The following is a 27636-nucleotide window of genomic DNA, read 5'->3' on the forward strand; positions in this document are numbered from 1 at the left end:
AATCATGAATTGCCACTAACTGCTTGTGGGACTTTGGGCCTGTTCAAACTCCTTTCTGGGCCTCAGTTTCCTCTTCTGTCAAATGGAAGCTGAACTAGCACTAGTTATTCTGTAAACCTTCTTAGATGTGTCTCAATTGGCCTGTGGGGTTTAACTCTGGAAAGGACAAACCGGATTACCCTTCAGGATGAGAAGTGTGAAGGATGGCTGGTAGCAAGGGTTTCACTGGGGCCCTGGAGACATGGAGTTGACATGGAAGGTAAGTGACAAGTCCCATTGGACAGAATAGAGTCCCAGAGTGACCGCTGTCTTGAAAATGGTGAACAGAACCTATATATGCACATCATGGTGCTAAGTGCTAGGTCCAGGATCAGACTCAGAGGGTAGGATCGCTACATTTAGAGATCTCCACTCTTGGGGAATCATGTATGGTGCCCTGGCCCCTGTCCTGGGGTGATCCAGTCTTGAGGGCCACATTCCCCTAGTCAAGGCTCTCAGGGACAGCCCTAGGAAGGAAACAGGAAGAGGCAACTGGACCCTGGTTCCCAGAGTGGGAGAAAGGGGTGGGCACCCGGACGGAGGAAGCCCTGGGGATTGGCAGCGGCTGTGGGCAGGGCGGGAGGGACGGGGGAGGAGTCAACTTGTACAGAGAAAAACTCTGGCGGGGGCCGGGCTTTTCCCTTCCTCCTCCTCCTCCTCCTCCTCCCTCCTCCTCCTCCCTCCTCTCCCCTACCTTCCTCTACCCCTCCCTTGCCCTCCCCGTCTCCCTCCTCCTCCTCTTCCTCCTCCTCCTCCTCCTCCTCCTCCTCCTCCTCCTCCTCCTCCTCCAGCTCAGGTTGCAGTTTCTCCGGGAGCCGCTCACCTTTCGGGAGCAGGGGAAGCGGCCCCGCGCCGGGGCAGGGACCCCAGCAGGGCGCAGGGCGCGGCGCCCAGCCCCGCAGTCTCCCGGCCGTGGCGGGCGGGCGCGCGGCGACCCAGGACACGCGCGGCGCGTCCCGCGGGAGGTGCGGTGAGTGCGGCCGGCGGACCGCGAGCTGCGCGAGCCGGGAGGTCGGAGGAGGGGGCACCGCGGCGCCCGGGGAAAGGAGCAAAGGTAAGCCGAGCGGCCCTTAAAGGCGCCGGTCTGCTTCGCCCCGGGGCGAGGGGTTGGAGGGCAGTGCCGGAGCAGCGAGGGGAGATCGGCGATCACGAGACGTGCGTGTGTGTGTTGGGGGGTGGGAGATGCCCTGGAAAGGCCACTCCCAAGTTCCAGGTGCTCTGGAGGGAAGGCTATTTCGCAGTCGCAGAACCCGCGCCCCGCAGGGACTCTCCATCTGGGACTCGCTTTGGCCCCTGAGCTACCGTCGGAACCCTGCAAAGCAAAGTTTTCCACCCCGTGAGAGCTAGGCGTTTTCTAAGCGCCCTTCCTCTGGGAAGGGCAAGGGTCAGGAGTCCCTGGTGACCAGAGGACCCGAGAGTGTGGGGCCAGATCGCTGCCTTGAAGAGCTTTCTGGGCTCTGGTGAACTTTCCAGATCTGCAGCATGAGAGGTGGAGGGGTGGGAGTCCAGAGCCCTGGAAAGAACGTGGGAGGACACGTGAAACCCTGCAGGTCCAGCGTCGCGGGTACGTGTTAAAGAGGGGCCGTTGGGGAATGTGCCTCTTCCTTCTCTGGACGACCGGGAAGTCCAGAGGGGCAGTGACCCCCCCCCCCCCCCGCGCCCCATCAGCAGTGGACAAAGGGTTAAGGCAGCCATGGGGAAAGAAGGGTGGGTGGCCTGTTGGGCTAAGGAGGTGTGGCTTGAGAATTCTGCTGTCTTTGGGGAAGACCATCAGGAATCTGAAATCCGAATGGGGTATGGGCTGCAGGCATCTGTTTCCCAACCTGGGGGCATGTTCCCTGAGCCGCTGCAGGCCTTGCAGTGGGAATTAGGCAAAGAGGCAGTGACCAATTTTCTGTGCTGTGGCATAAACACCCTCCTAGGCTCCAGTGATCTCTTAATTCTCTGAGACCTTCCTGACAGTGGGGATGGGAGATTTGGAGCTGAGGAGTGGGAGGCTAAGTCCCCAGAACCTCTTTGGCTCTGGGTGGTGCTATCTGCCCTGCATCCCCACCCCCAGCACAGCCTGAGCTACCTTCCCTGGCTTTCCCCATCTGTGGCCTGTGGCCTGATCCCTGTGACTCACAGACACCACGGACTTGCCCCTTCCCTGTCAGCACCCTGTGAGATTTGGCATGTGAGGCCTCCCCCACCCAGGCATGGGCACACAGCCGTTCCTGGACAATCCTTGAGAACACCTGGAACCTGACTGACAGGCATGTCCCCAGAAATCCCCCACCTTTACTCTGCCTTGGAAGGAGCCTGGGAAAATGTCGCCTGGGGTCAGGAGATTGCAAGAGGCTTGGGTTTGCATCCTGAAGGAATCTTAGAAAGAGGGTCACCTTGTCACAGCAAAGCTCTTTGCCTGTTACCTCCCAGAGATTCTGGATGACTGACTTCACCGCTGCCCCATAACCTGGGGGTGTCCCTGACCATGCGGTTGCTAGGACTCTCCCTGCTGGCTGCCTGTACCCTGCAGGAGGCTGGAAGAAGCTCTCCATCTTCTTCCCAAACTCATTAGGGTTTCCAGAGCTAGAGCAGATGGACATCGATAAGTTCTATTCCATTTCTGAATGCCTTCGTGACTGCTATTTATTGGCCATCTACTGAGTGCCAAACAGTGTGTCCCAACAACTTTGTGAAATACATGCTACTATTCCCATTTCACAGGCCAGGAAACTGAGACTGAGAGAAACTCTCCCAAGGTGGTGAGGAGATGGGATCCAGCCCACTTCATCCCTCCTCAAACCCCTACCTCAGCACAGGCAGGTCCCAGGTCACTCTGGAGTCCCTCAGGGGAAGGAAGGATGGGGGTGGTGTTGTAAGTAATGGGGCTCCCCTTTGTCCCATGCCAGGCAGAACCAGCCTTCACCATAGCTAGCAGGAGAGGGGACCAGATCTGGGCAGCAAGTAGGTTCCTAGGCTGGGATCTCATGAGAGACTTCCCCTGAGGTCTAGAGGAGAGGGGCCACCTTTTGGACAGGCCTCAGTCCTTGGTGCATGCGGCCCTGCCTGTGCCTTGGGAGCTGGCTTCCCGCTGCAGGGCAAAGCGTGGCTCAGCTATTCCCAGCTCCTGTCCCACCCAGCCTCTCCTCTCTGGGGTCACCTGTTTAGGTCTTATCCTCCTCTTGATTCCTTCTTTCCTTCTCTAATTGAACTTGAGAGCTGAAGGGGAGGGCAAACCTCACTGGAATCCAGCTCTGGCCACATTAGCTGTTTGACTGCCCAAGCTGTGTGGCACTAGACAAAGAGAGCCTCATTATTCACAGCACCCTTCCACCTTTCCTCCCCTGAGGACTCCAGAGTGGGCTCGGACCTGCCTATGATGGGAGGGGTGGAGAGTCCCCGGCAAGCTCCCGACCCCCAGCCTTTTCTTCACACGTGGAGGGGACTCATCAGAGGAAGGATTGTTGTAGGAATTAAATGATAATAACACACAGTGCCTACAGCAGAGCTACAGGAGTGGTCGTAGTCGCTACCGGGAAAGGGAATTTCCTAGTGGTGGCACTGGGGCTGGCTCTGCAGTAGAGACCAAGGCAGGCTTTCCTACTCCATCAGGCCAAGCTGTTAGAAAGAATCCTTCTCGCTCCTCCAGGTTGGGGAGGAAGGTTCTAGATAAGAGGATGAGGGTGGAGTTGGATGGGAACCTTCCAGGAGGGACTAGTAGTATGTGCTAGTTTTCAGGGTCCGTAAGGTGGGCACTGGTACCGAAGAACCATCAGCCTCCTACTCCGAGGTGCCTTTGGCAGGGCCTCCTTTTCCTGGGGCAAGAGGACCCTCTCCTTGTACTTAATTATTTGCAGTCCCTGTTCTGCTCTGTTGTCCATGAGGAAGTGGCTGGCCCCGATCCAGACCCACCTGATTAGCTTCACCTCTTTGGGAAAAAGTCACATATCTTTTCTCCAGCCCTGTCCTTCCATGACCCCTTTCTTCCCTTGCCCTGGACCCTTTGCCTTTGCCCTTCAGTTGTCCACTGCTGAATGGGCACTTTCCCATCTCAGGGGGTGGGGACAGACCAAGGCTAGTCTTGTCCCAGCCCCCACAGCTGTGTGCAATGTACTTGTGTGTGCATTTGCATGTGCATGCATGCGTGCATGCGAGTGCATGTGCGCACATGTGCACGCGCATGCGCACACACACACACACACACAAAAAAAAAAAACTTTGGGATGGTCAGGGGCCCAGGATCATTACAGGGTTGGTGGCTGGGGCCTGGCAGGAACTGGCCTGTCATACAGCAGATTGGGAAGAAGGAAAGCAGGGGCATTCTGAGCCCAGCCTGTCTGCAGGAGAGCCCATCTGCTCCTGAGGTCTCCACAGCTCTGTCTGCAGAGGAGAAGGGGATGGAGGAGAGTGTGAGGTCGGCCCTCAACTAATAGGGGTCTTGAAGCTCCCCGACAACCTGGATGATGCTGGTGATTCAGGACACCGTGCTCTGAGAACACTGGCCCAAATATTTGAAGGGACAGTGGTGAGATCCTCTTTGTTAGGACTCGTGTGTGTGTGTGTGTGTGTGTGTGTGTGTGTGTGTGTGTGCGCGCGCGCGCTCCCCCCCTCCCCCACCAATGCCTCCACTAAAGTCTTCCCTGGAGAAAGAGGGCTGGAGGCAGACAAGATGACCCAAATGTGGCACTTGACGTGTTCATTCATTATTATATGCTGCGTACCTGTCTCCTGACCACCATGGGTGGAGGCGGCATAAGGACTTTGGGGTTGGTTTGGGGTTGGTTTAAACCTGGACTCTGCCACTCAGTAATTGGTTGCCTTAGGTGAGGTAAGGCATTACCTAACCATCCAAGTTTTATTATCATCCCCATTTTAACTAAGGAAACTGAAACTTTGGGATGGTCAAGGGGCCAACCAAGTTTCAGTTTCCTTAGTTAAAATGGGGATGATAATAGTATTACCTCATGTGATTGTAGGGTTTCCAATGAGATAATGTCCATGACACTCCTAGCTTGTTGCCTTACCTGATGTCATTATTGAGGGATGGTGGCACACAGAGTTCTTGGGCCATCCTTGGCAGTTACAGTGCCTTTGGCCTGTATTCTTTTTTCTAAAGTCAGGACCCCTGTGGACACCAGGGCTCAGGCCCCAAATTAGGAAGGGAATTCCCTTCTTAAAATGTTTCTTCCTGCTGGGTGCGATGGCTCACTCCCATAACCCTATCAACCCAGGAGGCTGAGGCAGGAGGATCACAAGCTAGAAGCCAGCCTTAGCAATTTAGTGAGGGCCCAAGCAACTTAGCAAGATCTTGTCTCAAAATAAAAAATAAAAAGGCTGGGGATGTAATTCAGTTTTAAAGTGCTCCTGGGTTTGATCCTCAGTATTAAAAAAAAAAAGTTTTGGGCTGGGCTTATGGCTCGGTGGTAGAGCACTTGCCTCACATGCATGGGACACTGGATTCGATCCTCATAACCACATAAATAAATAAAATATAGGTATTGTATCCGTCTACAACTAAAAATTAAAAAAAAAATTAAGTTTCTTCCCTCACTCTGGACTCTAACCATTTCATCATTCAGGCAAAGCTCTGGGGTGCATTGCGCCTGCACCCTTGCCTGCCTAAAGAAGCCTGCCCTTATTTATGTGGGGAGTCCCTTCAGGAACCAAGCTTTCTTCTGTCCTCTGGCCCTAGCCACCCAGCAGAGGAGACCTTTGCAGGGTGACTGGGCCCAGGAGAGGACATGGCTGTCCTGGAGGGATCTACTGCCTGGAAGCAGATGTAATGGCAGGTTCTGTGCAAAGGGCATCTTTCATGACAGCAGCGTGGGGTATTTAGGCTAGAGGCCAGGCAGGAGGTCACAGAGCCCCTCCCTCATCTGTGTGGAGCCCCGTGGGCAGTATTCTCTGCCGTGGTTGGGTGGAGTGCCATGTTCTGTGCCATTTTCTTCCGCCCCATGGAAGGTGGCCCTTGAGTGGGCTGCTGACTTCCTAGCTATGGTGCCCAGTGGCCCTGGGGGAGCAGAGGACATTGAACTTCAGTGTTCATAGTTCTGGTCTCCTCTCCACTCTGACAGTTGAAGTAGCCTTGGGCAGTTCAATGCCCCTTCTAGGTCTTGCCTTCTTGGCCTGAAGAACAAGAGCACAGACCAGGGGATTTCTGAAGCCCCATCCAAGACTGCGGTTGGTGGCTCCAACTTTTGTCAGTGAGCTGTGCTCTGAGGCCCCGGGAGGAACTTGGCCTTCTGTTCCTCCACACTTCAAAGCCCAGGGCTTTGCTCCATGATGCCTGGCTACCTGGTCCTTGCCATGGCTCAGATGAGTCATGAAGAGTCCACCCCTATCGAGAGGAGGAGAAAAGTACTGAAGAAGTGAATACTGGATTCAAATGCCACAAAGGTACTGGTTGCTCACAGGTTGGCAAACCATGACTCTTAGCCAAATCTTGCCTGGTTTTGTTAAAGTCCATGAGTAAGAAATAGTTTTCACAGCCGAGCACAGTGGCACATGCCCATAATCCCAGCAGTTTGGGAGGATTATGGGTATGAGGTTCGAGAGTTCAAAGCCAACCTCAACAATTTAGTGAGGCCCTCAGCAATTCAGTGAGACCCTGTCTCTAAATAAAATACAAAAAATAGCTGGGGATGTGGCTCCCCGTGGTTAAGCACCCCTGGTACCAAAAAAAAAAGAAAAAGAAAGAAAGAAAGAAATAGCTTTCACCTTTTTTTTTTAATGGTTGGGGAAAAAGAAGAAAAAAACCAATATTTTGTAACACTTTAAAAAATTGTATAAAATTCATATTTTAATGTTCTTAAATAAATTTTTTCCTGTAATATAGCCACACTCATTCATTTTACAGGGTTAGTATTACATCATGGTCACAGAGCTGATGGCCTGCAGAGCCCAAAGTATGGACTGTCTTCTTTGTACCGAAGAAGCTTTCTGACCCCCCCACTCAAGATAATCATAGCTCTCTCTAGGCCTTGCACTAAATCGTTCTGGAATCTCAGGCTAAAAATACTTTCTTTTCATTTAAAAAGCTGTGTTGCCATTTTCTTATTAGGTAAGCAATAAATGTTCATCGTGGAGGTGTTAGACGATGCAGATGAGCAAAAAGGAGACAATAAAATCACCCGTAATTCTGCCACCAGAGATCACTGCTGCAGACACGTTGACCTCTTGCCCCCTGGATGATACACGATGTGTCAGTGTTGGCATGTGTATGTGACAGTAACACGCATCCTGCACATGTACAGCTGTCCCAGGTGTAGCATCTGCCCTCTTCACTTGGAGACACCTCTCGAGCTGGACCCTGGGGCCTCACATCTGAGACTCAGGGGCCTAGAGGGGCTGGAGCTGGGAATCTGAGAGCCCTCAGCACGTGGCATAGGTGGTGGTTTCCACCATGGGAGAGGATGAGGTCACCCAGGAAATGGTGCAGAGGGAGGAAGCACAAAGGGCCAAAGAGGGAACTCTGGGTGTGCCGGCATTCAGGGACAGGTAGAGGAAGTGAGTCCACCAGCTGTGGGAGGGAGAAAGTACGAGGAGACCCAGGGGTCAAGGTTTCATGAAGGCTGAGGCAGAGGAATATGAGGTGCAGGACACAGGACGGTGCCTGGTGCTGAGCAGGTGTTTCTGAAATGAGGAAGTGACTGGAAGAAGTCTCAAGGAGCCTGGACCCTGGGTGTGAGTGACACTGACAAGGGGCACTTAGAGAACAGAGAACAACTGTGGGCTGATGGAAGGCTCCCCAGAGAAGACCATGGCCGCAGGTGCAGCCAGGAGGCAGTACAGGTCAAGGTGGTCCGCTGGCCCAGCCTGGTGAGGGAGGCCAGGCAGCATCTGAAGAGCAAGAGGAGGGACGAGACAGATGACCAGGGACCTGAGGACTGGTCAGAGGAGCCTGGTGGAGTTCCCGGGGGTGACCTGAAGCTCCAGCCACTAAGGTTGGGACAAGGAGGGCTGGAGAAGATGGCCAAGGGACATGGCCTCATGTGGGCCAGGCTGGTGGGACAGAGTATAAATAGGACTGTGGTTGAGGGATGCTGGGAAGTCCTCCCCTCACCCTCCCTGCTCATGAGATTCAGAGGTTCCCCAGGGATGCCAGGGCTCAGAGGCCCCTGCTGCTCTGTTGCTAAAGTTGGGCATGGAGAGAAACCCAGAGATGTGACTAAAGGTCCTTGACAGGCCACCAAGAAAGCTGGGATCCTTGCATCTGGATGTCAGGAGTGAAAGGGTAGCTAAACTTGATGCCCTTTATCTCTTCTCTTTGTCTGTTTGGCTGCAGGTGGAAATGTGTGAGCTGTCCCTTTGGGACGTGAGGGGTACCTGAAGAGGTTGCAGACCTCTTTATAAGGTTTTGTTTTTAATTAATTATTCCTACATATTTATAAGTTTGATATATGTGTACATTGTGTAATGATCAAATTAGGGTAATTAACACCTTCTTCATCTCCAACATTTATCATTTCTTCATGGTGAGAACACTCAAAATCTTCTAGCTGTTTTTCTTTTCTTTCTTTTTTTTCACTGGAGATTGAACTCAGGGGCACTCAACCACTGAGCCACCTCCCCAGCCCTGTTTTGTATTTTATTTAGTGACAGGGTCTTACGGAGTTGCTTAGCACCTCGCTTTTGCTGAGGCTGGCTTTGAACTCGCCATCCTCCTGCCTCAGCCTCTCAGCTGCTGGGATTATAAGCATGTGCCACCGTACCTGGCCCTTTCTTCTTCTTCCTCTTTTTTTTTTTCCATTCTGGGGGTTGAACCCAGGGCATGCACCACTGAGCCATATCCCCAGCCCTTTTTGTTTTTTTTAATTTTTATTTATTTATTTTTTGTGGTGCTGGGGATTGAACCCAGGTCCTTGTGCATCCGAGACAAGCACTCTACCAGCTGAGCTATATCCCCAGCCCTGTTTTTTTGTTTGTTTGTTTGTTTTTGTTTTGTTTTTAATTTTAAGACGGGGTCTTTTAAGTTGCTGAGGCTGGCCTTGAACTTGCAATTCTTCTGCCTCAGTCTCCCAAGTAGCTGGAATTACGGGCATGTACACCTGACCTTCTAGCTATTTGGAAGTATGCAATACATAATTATTAACTAGTCCTCCTACTGTGCAATAGAATACCAGAAGTTATTCCTCCTGACTCTAACTTTGTACCTATTGGCCAACATTTCTTCTCTTGCCTCCTACTTGCTCTCCAGCTCTGGTAACCACCACTCTACTGTCTGCTTCTTTTGAGTTTAACGTTTTTAGATTGAACATTGTCTCTCTGTGTCTGGCTTATTTCAATGTCCTCCAGGTCCATCTATGTCACAATTGGCAGGATTGCCTTCCTTTTTATGGTTGAATAATATTCCACTGCAGATGTATATCACATTTTTAAAATTCATTCAGCCAGGCACAGTGGTGCATGCCTATAATCCTAGAAGTTCAGAAGGCCAAGGGAGGAAGATCACAAGTTCAGAGCCAGCCTGAACAACTTAGTGAGGCCCTACGCAACTTAGCAAGAACCTGTCTTGAAATAAAAAGGTCTGGGGATGTGGCTCAGTATGTGGCTCAGTGGGTTCAATCCCTGGTACCAAAGGGAAAAATAAATCCATTCATTACTTGATAGACACTTAGTTTGTTTCATGCATTGGTTATTGTGAACAATGTTGCAGTGAACACAGGAGAGAAGACCTCTCTGGCATAGTTTTTAGTTCCTTTGGGTATGTGCTTGGTAGTGGGATTGCTGGATTGTAGACTTTAGAATTTTGTAATATGCTGGGTGAGGTAGGTGAAGGTGCTGTTTTGAGGGTCTTTAAAGAGGGTTGCTAAAAGGAACAGAGAGGGTCTGCTCTGGCTGGGAGGGGAACACAGACTGTGGGAGCAGGAGGATGTGGGAGGTGGAGGCTGTACCTTCTCTGGCCCCTGGCTCCTGCCTGTGGTGTGGTCATGCATGGCTTCCCAGGGTAAGTGACACCTGAATTGATTTGAGAGTGGTTCCACCAAGGAAAAAATTGAGGAAGGGCATTTCAGGCCAAATAGTTGGCAGGTCCTACACACTCAGGACCAAGGCTCACAGAGGGCATCTTGTCCTGTCTTATCATTTGGAAATTCAGGTCCTCCAAGATTACAGGCCAGCCTTAGCTGGTTCTCCAGAATGATCAAAAAGAAAATACAAGGCCTGGTGCGGTGGTGCATGCCAGAAATCCTAGGTACTCAGGAGGCTAAAGCAGGAGGATTGTAAGTTCAAGGCCAACCTGGATGGCTCAGTGAGACCCTGTCTCAAAATAAAGATATAAAAGGGGCTGGATATAAAGATTAGTGGTAAAGTGCCACTGGGTTTAATCCCCAGAACCAAGGGAGAAAAAAATATATATATCAGAAGATGCAATATCTGCCTCTATTCCTTGAGCTCAGGAAGCCAGAAGCAGCAGAAAAGACCTCAGTAGGACTATGTGGAGCCCACACGGAGGGCTTAGGAGTAAGATCGTGAGGGGTTAGGAGGGGCTATCTATAGGGGTCAAGACCAAGGCCTGAGCCTAGGTCATGCACCTGCCCAGTGAGGTTCTGAGACTCTGCCCCTAAATGGTGAGAGCCCAGGAGGAGGGTCCCAGGGCCCTGCCAACGCTTTCTGCACATTGGGTTGGAATCTCTTGTTAGGGTTTTTCTCATTCCATTTCACCCCTCACTGTCGCACCTCCAGCCCAGAGACCTCCACAGACCCCACTTGGGGAGTTGCTGCTGGTTGGGAAGCTGACCCTTCTGCCCCAGCCTCCCATCACCCACTACCATCCAAGCCACGCAGAGGGTGGGAGAGAAGGGTCAGGTTATAGCTGAGGCCTTGAGTCGCTGGTCATTTGTGGGTTCATTCTGGGCCGGGCCCCATGTCAGGCTGTGGGTGTGATGATGAGTGAGACCCAGCCCTTGCCTGCTCAAGGGCAAACTAGGGAACTAGATAAGTAAAGTAGATAAGTCGAGTGCTGTGGGACCCTCACCTGGCTGGGGTCAGCAAGGCCCCAGGAGAGCCAAGGGGCACTGTGGCCAGCACCAGAGAAGAGGTCATGCCTGACTTGAGCCCTGAGGGATATCATGGCCCAGTTTGGGGTCCACATGGGCTGCTGTGGGTGCTGCAAGGAGGACGTGTCTAATCTTACCTTGAGGAAGGAGGTGTGGCCACGCACAGCTTCCCAGGGGAAGTGACACTCAAGTTGAGTTTGGGAGTGGTTTTACCCAGGGAAAAATTAAGGAAGGGCATCCCAGGCCAAATGGATGGTCAATGCAAAGCGGTGGGGGAGGGCCGGAGTGTTTTTTTTTTTTCCCCTGGGAATGCCAAGTTCATTCAATCAAACTGGAACCAGAGGGTAGGAGCAAGAGCTGACCATCAAGAAGATGGTGATCTGAACACAAGAGGCCTGCTCTGTGGGTCCTGGAGCTGGAACTCTTCCTGAGGGCAGTATTAACTCGGGAGCATTTTAAACATGGGAGGGATATCACCAGAGAGCTGATTAGGTAATGTCCCCACTTAGCAGACAAAGAAACTGAGACATGGGGTATCTCCCCAGGTCACAGTGCTAGTAAATGGAGTTTCTTCTGTGACACCAAATGGTACTGAATTTTGGAGAGGAGGGCTGGACAGCATGTGGCCCTACTGTAGGATGTTTCTGATCAGACTGTACACAGTCTACCTCTGAGCTATACCTCCAGCACCAAATTAAAAAAAAAAAAAAAGACACTCTAGGGCCCAGGGGTGCATTTGTCCACAAAGAAGCAGGGGCAACCCTGCGCCCAGACACTTCCCCTCCTGGCCTGGCTCCCTGCAGGTCTGTCTGGTTTTCTCCCACAAGGCCTTCCCCACCTGCTTCCTGCATTCCAAACAGAAGCTGTGGGAATGTTCTCTGGTTCCATCACCCTCCAGAGCATTTGTTCCTCATCAGCGTGATTAGAGGCCTGTCTGTTCCCTTTGGTTGTGGCCATCCCGAGGGCCCCAGGCCTGCAGTCTCCCTCACCCAGTCTGGGGCAGGGCAAGGTCAATGGAGAGGCCTCCTGGGCTTCTGCTGCTGCTGCTGCTGCTGCTGCTGCTGCTGGAGCTGCAGGCAGTTGGGGGGAAGGGGTGGTGAGGCTCCCCTCACCCCCCCCAGATTTGTCCAGCTGTGCAGAGCAGGGTCTGTTGGAGGATGAAGGAAGAGATGGTATCAGCAGGCTCCCTGCGGCGGCACAGTTCTCCCTGGGAGGAGGGAGTGTCTCTGAGGCCCAGCTCATGACGTTTGCAGCCGTCGCCTTTAGTTCTTTGAAACTCTCCCAAGGCCCAAAGTGGCCAAGTGATCAAGATCCGGGGCAGGAAGTGGGAGGCAAAGGGTATCATAAGGATCCAGGATGTCAGTCAGGCTTTGGAACTAGGGTCAGACCCTGTGGGCCTTGGAAAGTAGACGGTGGCCAATTATATCCTTCATCCCTTGTCCCTGAGCCTACAGAGACAGAACATGGTAGATACTACCCCAAGTCCCTCTCTGTTTTTCTATCTGTCTCTGTAGGCTCAGGAGCTCAGCATGTGCCTATAAAGCAGACACTTGCTGCTGTGTGTCAACAGCACTTGGTGTAGGGATCCAGGCACCCTGGTGAGGGTGACAAGTGGGAAGTCAGTCCCCATCTGAGGGGGGCCCTGGTGGTCCTGGAGGGCTGGAGAAGCTTCTGGAGACCCAAGAAACCTGAGCTGCATGTAGGGGGCTTCTGCTGGGCAAAGCCAGTGTAGTAGGAGTGAGGAGGGGCTTGGTCTGGGAGGAAGGAGTCCCAGATCTTGAAGTTAGGCTGGTAACTTGGGGCTCGTGCAGGTGGAAGGCAAAGAGGTGGCTGGAAAGGGTTTTCTGAGTCGTCCCCAAGCCTGTTCCCCGAGGTGAAGGGGTGAAGCCTACCCTCTGTGCCTCACTGCACCCGGAAGCTTTGGCAGGCTGAGGCTACTTCCAGATCCCCTGCCTGCTCTGCCAACTTCCTGTTCTGCCTTCACAGTCTCCAGGTTGGGGTCTCCCGGGAGCCCAGGTCCTGGGGTCCAGGGAGCAGCAGGCTGAGTATACATACTACCTGGACCATGGGCCCCAGAAGCTGGTCTGACCTGCTGTGTGGAACTTTCTTCCCTTCTGAGCTAGAGAAGGAGACCTGTCCCCCAGGGCACTGGCCCTGTCCTATGTGGCCCTGCAGAGTTGTCTAAGCAGGGGGACCTGCCTTCCTGGCCTCTCCCCTTCTCAGTCTGGTAGTTCAGGCCTGGAGGTAGCTGCCATGATTCCTGCTTCCTGCCCCTCCTTCATCCGGGGTCTCAGCACCCAGGGAGAGGAAGTCTGGAGGGATGTTTGATGACATCTCTGCGGAGCCTTCTCTCTGGCAGCTCCTTCTGTCTGAGCAGGCACTTGAGAGAAGAGGGCCATCAGTTCCTGGATGCTGTCCTGGTGCTGCGCTGTGTTCCTGGCTCAGCTGCTCTGCTCAGGTGTTGCTGGACATGGACTTCCCACCAGCACCTTCTCTCCCAGAGCTCCTGGTCCCCATCGGGGACTGCTCCATATTTCTGGTTGCTCAGCCAGATCCTCTCAGGGTCATGCATGCTTGGCTCCCTTCTCATACCCCACATATAACCTATCTGCAAACTCCTGGTGCTCCTCCCGACTCCAGCCTCTTCTTATGACCTCTACAGCTCTTGCTGGTCCCTGTCACCACCACCTCCACCTGGATCACTATTGCAGCCTTCTGACTGCTGCAGCTCTGCCCCTTGTCCACAGCAACGTCTTAACACAACAACCAGAAGGAGCTATTAAAGTCTCACTGGGATCTTGTCACTCATCTGCTCAAACTCTCCCGTTACACTGGGAGGCCTAACACACTCCCCTTTGGCCTCCTCTCCAGCCACACTTTTGTAGAACATGGCAGACCTCTACGCCTGCCTCAGGACTTTTGCATCTGCTGTTTTTTCTTGCCAACCTGCTTCCCCCAGATTCTGCAGGAAGCTTCATCCCCTACACCTACCGGGAACTATTTCTGAGACGCTACCTTCCCCGGAAGGCCTCAACGACCCAGTTTAAACTTGCAACACGGCATACCTCCCACGCCATCCTCTTTCCTGCTGGATTTCCCTTTATTGCACTTGTCGCCGTCCACTATGCATTTGATTTGTTTATATTTTACTGTCTGCATCTCTCACCTCCATTAGAATGGACAAGGGCAGGGGCTGGAGATCTAGTTCAGTGATAGAGCAGTTACCTAGCACCTGCAGGGCCTCGCTTCTGTCCCGGGCACTTTGAAAAAAATAGGCAGAGGCAGAAATGAGTGTCTGTCTCCTTCACCTGGGATTCTCAGGGCCTCCCCCAGTGCCCGGCATGTCGTGCATGTTCAACAAATCATCGCTGAGAGCCAAGGCCATGGGGGAGTACACCATGTGGCCATGGCTCACTGGTGGCGGCACTGGGAGTCTGCACTGGGGTTGTCTGGCTGTGACTCAGTGTGTGGTGGGGACACCTGGAGGGGAGATCAGCACAGGCCACAGGAGGGCACAGAGCTGCGAGGTCTCCGTGAGGAGAAGGGAGCGATGTGGGCACAGCGTGTGCGCTTGGTAGCAACCGGGGAAACTGCGGCATGACCTTGAGCAAGTCACCGCCTCTCCTGGAGCCTCTGTGTCCGGCTAAGTGAGGGTGGGAGTGGAGATGCGTGGGGCCTCCCCTGCGGATACTCCTGCAGCCTGGTCCTTCTCGCTGATGCGCGGTGGCCTCCGGCAAGTGCTCCGTTTCCTCCCAATGTGGCTCCTCCTTCCTCCTTCTGTGCCACCCGCTTTTGGGGCACCAACAGGAAGTGCTGGGCAGTCAGTATGTGCCCAGCAGGAAGTGAGGGAGGGAGGCCGGGAGGGTCCCCTGCTTCCCTGGGGCTCTCTGCTTGCCCACCCACCTCTGCTGCGGTCCCCTCCTCCATGCCGGGCCAGCACCCTAGACGCCTGTTGCTCGCTTCCCCTGGCACCAGTTGCACGGGGACAGCCCCAGATGGCTCCCTGGCCCCGGGACAAAGGCCACACTGTGCCTGGCCCTGGGCTGGCCTTAGGCTGGGTCACACTGAGCCCTTCTGTCCCAGTTGGGGGTGAGGGCAGGCAGCACCAAGGTGACAGGCCTTTTTCCTGTTCCCTTCCCCCTCAGCCCCCCCCCCCATCTAAGGAGCTGACTCTCCCAAGGGAAGAGTGACAGAAGCATCTTGTGTCTTGAGTCAGCGAACAACAGATCATTCACTGCCCGGTCTGCCCTATCACACCCAAGACCCTGCCGGGTTCAATACCCTGATTGTCCCCAGTGGAGAGAGACGTCCCACTCTCTGCTCGGGTCACCACCCCTGCCGCCTGCTCCCCTGTCACCATCAGGAAGTCCATCCCTGCATCTGACCTCCATCCCTCCCGCTGCAGTGACAGCCACTTCCTCTTGGTCTCTTCTCCAGCAGGTGGAGAGCAGCTGGTCCCCATCCCTCTGCAGCACTTTGGCCCTACATTCCTGCTCCAGTCAGCTGCCCCCAGCTCCACCCTCCCTTTGGCTCCCTGTCCCACCCCAGGCTGAGAGCTGGCTCCACCATCCTAACTGAACCCCCGGGAGTGGGAGCGGGTGTGATTCAGGGCAGGTTGTCCTTTGTCTGGCAGAAACTGGGGACCCCCCTCTCAGAGGGTTGTAATGAGCTCCCCTCCCCCGATACCACAAGCCAGAGCCAGGGTGTGAGATTTATGGCAGCTACTGGTAGATTCCCGAGCCACAAACCCAACAGGCCATCCCATAAATCCCAGACGGCAAGATGGTTTTATGAGGAAGCCTTGTTTTTAGAAAGGGGTGTGGCTGGTCCCTCCTGGCAGAGCTCAGACCTCAGGGAGCCAAGTGCCTGCCTCCCCTGCCCCCACTAGGGTGACCATGACCAGGGCTGGGAGCATCAGGCTGTGTACCACAGAAGTGCCTGTTTCTGGGACAGTGACACTTCCTCTCCCAGAGGGATCTCCTGCTGCACTGGGCCTACCCCCAGCCCCCACCTCCAATCTGAGGGTGTCCCACCTCAGCAGAGGGCAGGCTGGAAACCTGGGCACATTATCAGCCCCGACTGGGACTCCAGATGCCTCCCAGCTATGGGCTCCGTGTTCAGGTCATTGGAGAGACTGTCTAAAAAATGCATTTCCCCTGGGCACAGTGGCGAATGCCTGTGATCCCATCTACTGAGGAGGCTGAGGCAGGAGGATGGCAAGCTCGAGGCCAGCCTGGGTAACAGTGAGAACCTGTCTCAAACAATGCATTTTTCTTGCCTAGCATACTCAAGGCCCTGGGTTCAATCTCTAGATCATAGTGGCAAAAAAACAGAAATGAAAAAAAAAAGAAAGCATTCTCCCAGGCACAGCCTCCAAGCCTTCAGAATTTGAGAGTGAGACCCAGACATTTGAATTTCTTTTTTTTTTTTTTTAACTTTGCTCCCTGGTGATGCTGATATGCACTTTTGCAAACAATTCATCTGTACAAGGATATCTCTGCTCTCCTTTTTGGCTGGAAAATGAGTCACCAGGTAGGGCATGTCTGAGTCTTCTTGTCATATATCCTGCCACCAACATGAAGCCTCCATCTGGGTCCCCTTGGCTGGAGGCTGCACACCGAGGTGTGGGACAGGGTGGCTGTCCTCTGGGAGCTTTTGTCAGTGACAGTCCTGCAGACCATGGACTTGCGACATCACACAGAGGCCCTGAGAGTGGCTGAGGCTGGCTGGCAGGAATGAGTTTGGGGATGGAAAGAGTCCAAGGCTCGTGGGCTTTGGCAAGAAAGCTGGGAGAAGAGTTCTCTGCTAGCCTGTCTTGGAAGGAGGCATCACTAGCCCCTGAATCCCTTGAGAATAGGGACCACACGTTTCTCACCTCTCTAACCCCAGGGCCCAGCACCCTGTAGCATATAGGTGCTCAGTCTATGGCATGTTGAGTTGACCTGAGTGGCACTTCCGGGCCTCATGGCAGAGATGGAATCTGCCAGAAAATGCAGACCCGAGGCTTTTCCTCTGAGAGGTGCTGGCCTGGGCTCAGGAAAGCTGGAAGGCCACAACTTAGCTACGTTTGGGGGCAGCCAGAAGCATGCAGTGTCAGAGGGAGAATCCAGGCTGGCTGAGGACAGAAGGACATGGTTATTAAGCAAAGCAAACATTTACTGACCCATAATCCCTTAAAACTGGGAGGGTTCGGGAGGGGTCTGGTTACCTTGGCAACTAGGTGCTGGCCAGGGGCAGGACTGAGCATCCTCCAGGAATGGTCTGTGCCTTGCATGGGACTGTAGGGTGGCCCCTCCCACCACAGAGTGACCCTGGTGCCTTCTTAGGGTGGGGGCTTGTGTAGCCTTCTGGTCCAGGGCCTCCCCTGCAGTCGAAGGCTATATGGCAAAACAGGATGAGGGCACAGCTGCACTGGGAGCTTATGAAACCAGGAAGGGAAGGAGAAGGGAGGGGAGGAGAGATGGGAAGCCCCACTTTGAGGTTTCAGAGCCAGGGGGAGAAAGAGGAGTCTGGGATGGAGCAGTTAGCAAGGGTCATTGGGAGGCCAGGAGTGTGTCCTCTTATACTGAAGCCAATAGGAGCTAAGCAGCCAGGGAGGGAGGCTTTTCTGGCTGGGGAAGGAGCTCTGGGGGTGAGAGTAGCCCCCCGCCTTGTGTTCTTAGTAGAGGACACCCTGCCTGCTCAGCAGACTCTGGCTTGGGCGGGGCCAGAAGGGCTCTGACCTTTCCTTCCCTGGGGCCTTCTCTGTTTCCGGCAAACTTCTGTATTTCCCCTGGGACCTTCAACTGCTCCTGGCCTCCATATTTCCTGGGCCTGCTCCTGGGCTCCTTCCCTCCTTCGCTCCTCTCCTCTCTTTTCTGGGCTCCTGAAGGCCCAGAGCAACTGAAGGCCCAGACAGACTTTCCAATACCAATATCGGTGAAAAGGGGGCTGGGACCAGATGGTGTCCTAGGGGTGCAGGCCATGCCGTCGCTGGGCTCGTGGGTATCTATCAGTGTGGCTCCCTGACTGCTGACCCTCTGAAGCTCCTGTAAGTGGACAAAGAGCTGCTGGCCTGAGGAGCAGTTCTAGCCCCCTCCCTGCCATGCCAGCCCTCCCCTGAGAACTCGCTAGACCCTCAGCAGCCAAAGAATTGACATGGCAGGAGGGGTCCTGAAGGACCCCCTGCACATCGTGCAAACTAGGCAATGCCGTTGTGACCATCTCCCCAGGGAAAGGATTGGAGAGGGGGCTGAGAGTCACTGGGAAGAAGGAACTGGGTTATGTCCCACCCCCTGGACTCTGCTTAAGAAGTCACAATTCTGAGCCAGGCACAGTGGTGCATGCTTGTAATCCCAGGGGCTTGGGAGGCTGTGAAAGGAGGATCACAAGTTCAAAGCCAGCCTCAGCAACTTAGCAAGGCCCTAAGCAACTCGGCAAGACCCTGTCTCTAAATAAAATCTAAAAAGGGCTGGGGATGTGGCTTTAAGGCTAAGCGCCCCTGGGCTCCATTCCTGGTACACACACACACACACACACAGTCAATTCTGCCGCGTGCAGGGTGCAGAGCTTGGTGGGAAGAGCAGCCCCCAAATGTGGATTTGGTTCCAGGACCCTACTGCTGGTCCCTGATGATCATGAACAAGATGAAGAACTTTAAGCGCCGGTTCTCACTGTCAGTGCCGCGCACAGAGACCATCGAGGAATCCTTGGCCGAATTCACCGAGCAGTTTAACCAGCTCCACAACCGGAGGAATGAGGGTGAGGGATCAGGCCACTCTGCGCTCTCCTACCCCGACTTTCCAGAAAGCTCCTGCTTGCCCTGCCCACCTCAGCCACCAGCCACCACAGTTCCCCACAGCCTTTGGGGAGAAGGACAGGTGGGGTGGGCAGTGAGGCCTTCCTGCCCCTCTGGCAGACTGGCAGGGAGGGGTCCTGATGCCTGTCCCTCTCAGACCTGCAGCTCAGTCCTCTTGGCAGAGACTCTGTACCGGAGCCCAATGCCTTCTCCCCTACAGACAGTGGGGAGGACCCCGGGCAGCTGTCCCCTGGCACGCAGTACCAGCGACGGCAGAACCAGCGTCGATTCTCCATGGAGGTGAGGGAACTGTGTCTTTACTCCACCTCTGTGGACTATAATCCCCTTGTCTTTAAAACTGTTGTCGTGAGGATTAAATGAATTAATATTTGCCAAGTGCTTGGAATATTCCTGGAACATAGCAAAGGCTAGACAACTTGACTGTCGTTCTCGTGACTCATCGGCATGTGCCAAAAATATGAAAAATAGGCTTACAGAATTACAGTGTCTGAAGGTACGAGATTTATGTTCTATAGGTGGTGGTACTGTGGCCCAGAGAGGGGAAGGAAAATCCTGAGGCCACACAGCAACCCTTGGGTATTCACATGGGACTCTGAGCACACCCTTGAAGCAGCCATGAGCCTGGGGTCACGGCCTGTGGCTTGCTTCTGCTAAGGATGCTGTATACAGACCTGGACCCAGAGTGAGGATCAAAAGGCCCTGAGGTCTTAGCTACCCCTGGAGCCAAAGCAGTGACCCCATCTCATCCTGGTCACCACAGGACATCAGCAAGAGGCTGTCTCTGCCCATGGATATCCGCCTGCCGCAGGAATTCCTCCAGAAGCTACAGCTGGAAAGCCCAGATCTGCCCAAGCCTCTCAGCCGCATGTCCCGCCGTGCCTCCCTGGTGAGTCCAAAGAGGGTCAGAGGTCATGAGGGTGATCTACCCTCTTTCCAGCATCACTTACTTATCAGTCCTGACTTTGTCTGTCCCAGCTGTGAATGTAGTGGTTTCCAGAAAGATTCCTGGGCTTCTGGTGCCACCTGCTGGCCTCTGGATTCAAATAGATGTCCCACCCGTTCAGATGATCCCATTAAGACTGACAGGCCAGCTGTCATGTGCTTCTCCGTCCTACCTGCCTACCAGATCTGTTGGGAGCATTGTACAAAACACAGACTCCGGGCCCCACTCCAGACACCTGCAGAATTAGCTTCTGGGTGGGGCCCAGGAATCTGTCTTGCTCCAAGTTGGCAACACCTGAGCTAGAAGAGGTGTGCCCAGGAGAGAGTGCTGGGGAGGCATGTTTTGACCCAGACACCACCGTGAGAGGCAGAAAAAGACCCAGCACCTGCCCAGAGGGACCTAGTTATCTGAGCAAGACAGACAGGGGATCGAGGCGGGCAGCAATCCAAGGCGCGGAGCTCTGGGTTCCACATCCCCCAATGTCATCGGAGGAAGGAACTCACACTTCAAGGGCCCTCTCCACTATCACAGGGATGAAGGGAAAAGAAGAGGAAGGATTTGAGGCTGTCCTCACCTCTGCAGATGGGGGTCTCACTCTCTTTCCTCCCAGAGGCTGGAGGTGGGGGAGGCAGGCAGTAGGTGGGGTTGTGGGGACTTTCCATCTCAGAGCACCTGTGTCTCCCTTTCAGTCAGATATCGGCTTTGGGAAACTGGAAACGTACGTGAAGCTGGACAAACTGGGGGAGGTAAGTGGCTGGGTTTGGTCTCCTCCTGGTAGCCATGCCAGGGCATGTGGGCCCTTCCCCCTCATGTTGCCTGCCCCACCAAGGCGCATGACCTTGGCCTCCTGGCCAGCCTTTAGCAGGCTTTGCAGTGAGCCTTGGCCCTGAATGAGGGCATGAGGACAGTAGCCCATGGGTTCTGAGCACAATCTAGCCTTTTCTTCTTGCAAGTACTTCCGGCCGAGATTTAAATCCCAAGTGTGCTGTTCACTAACGCTGTGACCTCTCTCTGCCTCAGTTTCTCCTGCTCAGTGGTGATAGTCCTAGGGTTGTTGTGAGGACCGAGTGGGTCACTATAATAAGCTTATGTACAGCATTTAGACATTGCCTGGCACCTAGTCAGGGTATGTCCCTAAACTATATCTGTCACCACTGTGTCAGGCTTTGTGTTAGAGGCCTGAGGTGGGCGCAGGGAGGAGGAAGGCCTTTTCCCTCAACAGGTCCAAAGAGGAGACCTGTGTGTCAACATCAATATGATATGAGGAAGAACAAAGCTGCCATTATAATTAGGGGGCGCTCGGCATGCTGGGGCTGGGAGGGAGCAATGTTTTGACCAGCAGGTGTTAGGGTGCTCCACAGAGGAAGTAGCTTAGGGAAAACCGAATTCCAGTGAGGGGAAGAGTGCTCAGATAGAAGACCCAGCCCATGCACAGGGACAAAGGGAAGGCCCGGGACAGTGTGACATGAACGTTCCTGGGGCTGATGGCTGGCTCTTCATCCTAGGGCACCTATGCCACGGTCTTCAAGGGGCGCAGCAAGCTGACAGAGAACCTGGTAGCCCTGAAGGAGATCCGGCTGGAGCACGAGGAAGGGGCGCCCTGCACTGCCATCCGAGAGGGTACAGTGTCACAGGGCCCTGCATGCCCCTGGGGCTTCTTGGAGGAGGCATCAGCCGCTTGGGCCCCAGTGGGAGCCCGGGGTGGGGGAGCCACTGTTAACCCCAGGAAGAGAGGGTGTGAGGGGTATGTGGGGCCCTGGGGACCCAGGCGGGCCTGTCTCTCCAGTGTCTCTGCTGAAGAACCTGAAACACGCCAATATTGTGACCCTGCACGACCTCATCCACACAGACCGCTCCCTCACCCTGGTGTTTGAGTACCTGGTGAGCTGGGCTGAGACTAGCAGCCTCTCCCCCTTGCGGCAGGGGTGGGGTGTGACAAGGGACAGGGGGGATGAGGGAGTGGGAGAGGTGGGACAAGGGGTGGCCCAGGCCTTGTTCTAGAATCAGGCTTTCGGATGCTCCTGTGCAGCAGTGGGTCAAGGGCTCAGGCATAAGGGCGACTTGGAGCCAGGGACCTGTCCTGAGGCTTGGGCTCTGCCCAGACCTCAGTCTGATCTACTCAGTCTATTCAGGTCTACGCAGAACTGAGTCAGGCTCTGTGTTCCAGGACAGTGACTTGAAGCAGTATTTGGACCACTGTGGAAACCTTATGAGCATGCATAATGTCAAGGTGAGGGCCTCCGAGGCAGGGGTCCCCACCTACCATGACATCCCCCTTCCCAAAAGCCCAGCAAGGGATCCCACTCTCACCACCAGGGCCCCGGTTCCCCCAGCTACTGTGTTTGCTCAGACCTTCAAATGCAGGAAGCAGGGAAAGGCACTGCCATTCAGTGAGCCCAGGATCTGAGCCGAGTGCCTTACCCCAGGAGCATGGAAACATGCCCTCTCCGACTGTCTAGCTGTTGATGTAAAACCCTTCTAACTCTGAGCATCTGTTTCCCCACCTGTCAAATGGGAGCGTGAGCTACCTGGCAGAATGAAGGGAGGCTTCTGAGGAAGCTGGGAGGGATGGAGGGCCTTCTCGGGTATTTTGTTAAAGAACCAAGAGCATTCATCCTCACACAGGCAGGGGACCCAGTGTGCCTCCCGCCATATCCCTTGGCTGGAGAATCTTGGACACTCATTGGCTCCTCTCCACAGCTGGGGCCTTCTGCTCCTATTGGATTCCCTGGTGTGCATGGGGACCAGGATGGGGCTGCAGGGTGGGTAGGAGAACCAGGTAGCTTCTCCAGGGACTTTCCTGACCTCACCCCAAGTCCCTGCCCCTGTTCCAATCCCAGCCTTGCAGATGGGACACATTCCTTTCTCTTCCCTCCTCCTTAGATTTTCATGTTCCAACTGCTCCGGGGCCTGGCCTACTGTCACCGACGCAAAATCCTGCACCGGGACCTGAAACCCCAGAACCTGCTCATCAATGAGAGAGGCGAGCTGAAGCTGGCCGACTTTGGTGAGGCGAGGGTGGGGATGTGACGTCACCGAGGTGCACAGCTCCTAAGGATGCTAGTGCTGTGGGAGGGCTCGGGTCTGCCCAGAAGTACCTGTGAGCAAAGGTTGTGTGATATTTCTGTTCCTAGGACTGGCCCGGGCCAAGTCGGTGCCCACAAAGACCTACTCCAACGAGGTGGTGACCCTATGGTACAGGCCCCCAGATGTGCTGCTGGGATCCACAGAGTATTCCACCCCAATTGATATGTGGTGAGCAATCAAGGGTGGAGGGGAGGAAGAGGGGCTGTCCACACCCCTAGACTCTAGAAAGAACTGCCAGGCCTCCTTGATGAAGCCACGGGGCTCCCTCCTGCACTGGATGTTAAAAAATTAAGTGTGGAACAAGATTAGTGTTTCTCCAGCTTAAATAAAGGCTCCAGCACTGTGCTTAGGACATACCCCCCTCCGGGGGGGGGGGTGTAGGGGGAGGGTACCTGAGGGCCCCTACAGTAAATATGAATCTTCTCCAAGCATCAGTCCTTGTGAAAATTTTGAAAAGGACAGGATACATTATTTTTCTGTTAAAATTAACAGATGTATGATTTGGGATAAAATGAAAAACAGCCCAAATTTAAAGCTAACACATTGGTTTCTGGGGAATAGCCACTGTGTGTTTGCCCCCAGGGCTCCCTAGAAGTCCTGTTGAAAGAACTGCTACTTGGGCAGTGCACACTTATACCTATTAAGGGTGAAAGGGAAAGGGCACACCTCCTAGTGCCCAGGGCAGCCCCCAGAGAGGGGCTGTAGTAAGAGACTGGGCAATTCTAGGAGGTTCCCCTGTCCTGAGCCACCCCCACCCCTACCTTGACCCTTCAGTCATCTGTGGCAGGGTGACCTTGGTACCCTGGTGGAGCAACCTTACTAAGGCATGCTGCCCCATCCTGATGCCACCCTGCCCCTTGCTCCCCGCAGGGGCGTGGGCTGCATCCACTACGAGATGGCCACCGGGAGGCCCCTCTTCCCGGGCTCCACAGTCAAGGAGGAGCTGCACCTCATCTTCCGCCTCCTCGGTTAGTCTCCTGCCGCTCCCTCCCTCTCGCCACCAGGGGGCACTAGAACTCTGTCCAGCCCAGGCTCAGGGACGCCCTAGGAAGAGCCGCTCATCTCAACCGAGCAGGGTCCTCATGGCCTCGGTCATTCTTGGCTGCCTCCTTTGACATTGCACCCCTCACGTCAGCCTTCACCCCTCCCGCATCTCTTCTCTCCAGGGACCCCCACAGAAGAGACGTGGCCTGGCGTGACCGCTCTCTCCGAGTTCCGAGCCTACAACTTCCCAGGGTACCTCCCGCAGCCGCTCCTCAGCCACGCCCCCAGGTAACCCCGCCCCCAGGTAGCCCCGCCCCGCTGCGGTCCAGGCTCTGAGTCCTGGAGTGGCCCCTCCCGCCCTGCCCGACAGCGCAGGTGCCAGCTCCTCCTTCTTGCAGGTTGGACACGGATGGCATCCACCTGCTGACCGGCCTCCTCTTGGTAAGTGCCCCCCACCCCGTCGGGCCCAAAAAGAGGCAGCCGGAGAGCCCAAGCCCCAAGTTCCCACCTCTGCCCTGTGCCCCAGTTTCTGTGGCTCATAGTCTCACAACCTTTGAAACATCTCCCTGCGATCTGCGCCCCCAAGGCCCAGGAGGAGCGCTGATTTCCACACCCTGTGTTTGAAGACAGCTTCACATTCCAAATCCTAGTTCAGATCTGCTTCCGAGCTGGGTAGCTTTAGGCATGTTCCAGAGGACTTTTCTGTGCTTCCGTTCCCTCAACTGCAAGGTGGAATGAATGATTCATACTTTACAAGGTGCTCTTGAGTAAACAGTGAGATCGTGGGATGCAAAGTGTTGCAAACTATAGAGGACAGTTATTGGTCTTACCCATGAACATTACCACTATTTCGGGTGATGATCTTGGTTGTCTTAGCATCTGTATTTCAATCTCAAGAGCAATTCACTCCCCTGAAGTCCTTTTTATGTGAGCTGGACACCTGGGAGCCTGAAGTCTGAGACTGCTCAGGATTGGGTCAGTGGGGGCCTGTGTCTGACTCCAAGGGCTCCTCTGGATAGATTCTGCCCACCCATCTTGGTGATCTAACTTAGCAGAGGAGACACTGCCCATAGGGGCCTCCATGTCCCCCCAGCTGGGACCCAGTAGCCCACCCTATGCTTTCAGTATGAATCCAAGAGTCGCTTGTCAGCAGAGGCAGCCCTGAGTCACCCCTACTTCCGGTCTCTGGGAGAGCGAGTGCACCAGCTGGAAGACAGTGAGTATCTAAGGGGGCAGGACCATCCCAGAATCAAGGAAAGCTGGCAGCAGTGTGGGTGGGAGAGCTGAAACAGAGAGTCCCGAGGCCCACTTCCCACTGAGCAGCCTTGGGCGTTTGGCTCCCCGCCCCTAACTAAGGGGGCAGACTCTCAGATCTGAGTGGTTGCTAAAGTGCTGGGTTAAGTCCTCCTGGGCCAGTCCTGAAGGGCTACCCAGCCAGGGTGCCCTCAGCTCCATGGACTCAAGGAGTCTGCTCTACCCAACCCACTCCCTCTGTTCTCTTCTCTCACCCAGCTGCCTCCATCTTCTCCTTGAAGGAGATCCAGCTCCAGAAGGACCCAGGTTACCGTGGCTTGGCCTTCCAGCAGCCAGGTAGGGCCTCATGCCTCCCAGCCGCTCCCCTTGGTAAAGGAGGCCAGGCAGGCTACCACTCCCCAGTGGGGACCTCCCTCTCAAGGAATAGAGATGAGCCCAGAAACTCCCTGTGATAGGGAGTCATCATGGTCCCTCCCCAACCCTGTCCAGACTGCCTTGTCCAGTCCTTCCTCAACACCCCAGATAGATTGCTGCATTTGACAGGTGCATGCCCTTTTTGGTACATTCTCTCTGCAGACCCTGAGCCCTCTGGCATCTGGGAGAACTACTTTGTCCCCAGAACAGCCAGTGGCCTTGGACCTGACAAGTGCTTTCCATGCATTATCTCATTCAATCCTTAAAATACCCCATAAAGGTACAAAGCATGTTCCCTAGTGAAACTGAGGCTCTGAGAGGTTAAGTCACAATTTCATGCAGCTCAAAAGTACCGGAGATGAGCGGTTAGCCCAGGACTGCCTGGCTCCTGAGCCCCCAGATCTCAGGCACCTTGCAGCCTAGCCTCCTCCCTGCAGTCCCACCCATTCCTCCGTTCTCCAGGTCGAGGGAAGAACCGGCGGCAGAGCATCTTCTGAGGCGGGCCCACCCTGCTGCAGCTTGAGGGACAAGAGGTCACATGGAGACCAAGTTTGAGTAGGATGAGACCATTGGAGGACTGAGGAACGAGAACCCGTGGCTGGAAGACTGTGTGGCAGCCTTGCTGGTCACAGCTGTTTCCTCTCCCTGCTTCCCACACACCTCCCTGGTGGCCTTTGCCTGGACACCAACCCTTCTGTCACCCACTGTGGGGCCTGAGTTGCTCCCCTGAGAGGAGATGAGGGGGCAGGGAGAGACCTTGGACCCTCTCCCAACCTGAAATGCTTGGGTGTCTGCGTGGGACCCGCCTGGACAGACAGGAGAATCCAGGTGCCCGGCTGAGCACAGTGCCCCGGATAGGGGTTCCACCGTGCCTCCCTCTGGGGCCTGCCTGCCTGGGTTGGCAGATGCCCTTTCTGACCCCTTAGAGCCCATACACATTTCACCTTCTCCTTTGAGAGCAAGAAGGGGCATGGCAGCTTGTCTGGGACCCCAGAATATTGGGTGCTGATACGTGCCTAAGGCTAGCCCCACCTCAGGGGCAGATGTCTCTGTTGTAGTAGGAATGGCAGCCTGTCCTCTCGTTCTCCCCAGCCTGCTGTCTTTCCCCTCCTCGCCAGAGGCCCCGTGTGCTCCCTGGCTTGAACCAAGGCCGAGCAGCACCAGCCTGCTGCTCGATGCCCAGCTGCATCCGGAGGTGGCCTGGTACTGCTGGCCGCACTCCTGCCACCTCAGCCAGCCCCTGCCCGTCTCCCCAGTCTGGATGGAGTTGCCTTAATTTGGCAGGTGGCCGAGTGTATACTGCCCTTGGAGCTCTGACCCAGCTCCTGCTGTCCCCTTTCCAAGAACCGCCCCTGCTGTTCTTATCCCTGAGTGTCGATAAGTCAGCCCTGGGTTGGGGCCCTGAGGACAGCACGCAGATATGCAGGGTCACCCTGACACTGGTACCAGGCCGGCCTCTGCCCACGGGGGCTGGCACAACCTTCTCTGTTCCTTTCTTCCCAGTCCTATGGGTCTGTTCACCTGATCCTGGCACCAGCTTCCCCAGAAGGTGGTCATGAGTAGGACGGGTGTCAGTGCCACAGCCTGAGGTAAAACGGTAGGGGAGTAGGGTTCACCCCCAGCACCCCTCTTGTATTCCCAAGGTTTCCTCAACATGTGGCCGAATCTTGAAGGGCAAAGGCTGAGGGGAGGCCAGGCCCTGCTTCCTCCATGAACCCCCTCCCAGCCCAAGTCCCTCAGCCTGGGGAGCAGCCCTGGAGTCTGGGCTCCCCCAGCCCCCCATTCTTCCCCCATTGTACTGTGAATATCCTGTGACTCAGCACAAAGACAGATAATATATTTAATTCATGTTGTACAGAAAGGAGCGATTAGTCTCCTGCAGGAAAGCTGACTGGTAGATCAATGCCAAAGATGGAGAACTGAAGCCCCCCTCCAGCCTGATGAGCGGGGCTGGGGCTTGCTTGTATACACACACACACACATAAAGTGGAGAGAGAGTTTGGTTTGTGCTTATCTCTGAACCATCCTGGGTGCCAGGGAACTCCCTGCTGCATTCAGGGCCAGATGTCCTCTCTGGTGGGGATCACTGAGGGTTGCCTTGGTGGGGATGGAAGGGCCTGGGATCCTGTATTCTG

At 54.8% G+C, this 27636-nt stretch overlaps 1 protein-coding gene across 3 annotated transcripts; it reads left to right on the forward strand.

Annotated features, from left to right (window-relative positions):
• Positions 1-834: 834 nt before the first annotated feature.
• Cdk18 (cyclin dependent kinase 18) lies at positions 835-27501 on the forward strand. 3 transcript variants are annotated; one of them, XM_046452269.2, is made up of 16 exons: positions 835-1093; positions 18612-18761; positions 18956-19098; positions 19580-19705; positions 20452-20508; positions 21268-21382; positions 21549-21643; positions 21930-21992; positions 22646-22769; positions 22897-23017; positions 23720-23817; positions 24016-24121; positions 24232-24274; positions 24959-25049; positions 25346-25423; positions 25964-27501. In XM_046452269.2, the coding sequence occupies exons 2-16, from the start codon at positions 18632-18634 to the stop codon at positions 25996-25998; spliced, it is 1425 nt and encodes a 474-aa protein (XP_046308225.1). In that variant the 5' UTR covers positions 835-1093; positions 18612-18631; the 3' UTR covers positions 25999-27501. The 3 variants fall into 3 exon arrangements, with proteins under 3 accessions (XP_046308225.1, XP_046308223.1, XP_046308224.2); XM_046452267.2 differs by lacking the exon at positions 835-1093 and adding an exon at positions 1380-1603; XM_046452268.2 differs by lacking the exon at positions 835-1093 and adding an exon at positions 1397-1603 and having other exon boundaries at positions 19019-19098.
• Positions 27502-27636: the final 135 nt, after the last annotated feature.

This window comes from Marmota monax, unplaced genomic scaffold (assembly GCF_021218885.2).
Source record: "Marmota monax isolate L192 unplaced genomic scaffold, Marmota_monax_Labrador192_F-V1.1 WCK01_AAM20220418_F8-fsc00105, whole genome shotgun sequence".
NCBI classification, from domain to species: Eukaryota; Metazoa; Chordata; class Mammalia; order Rodentia; family Sciuridae; genus Marmota; species Marmota monax.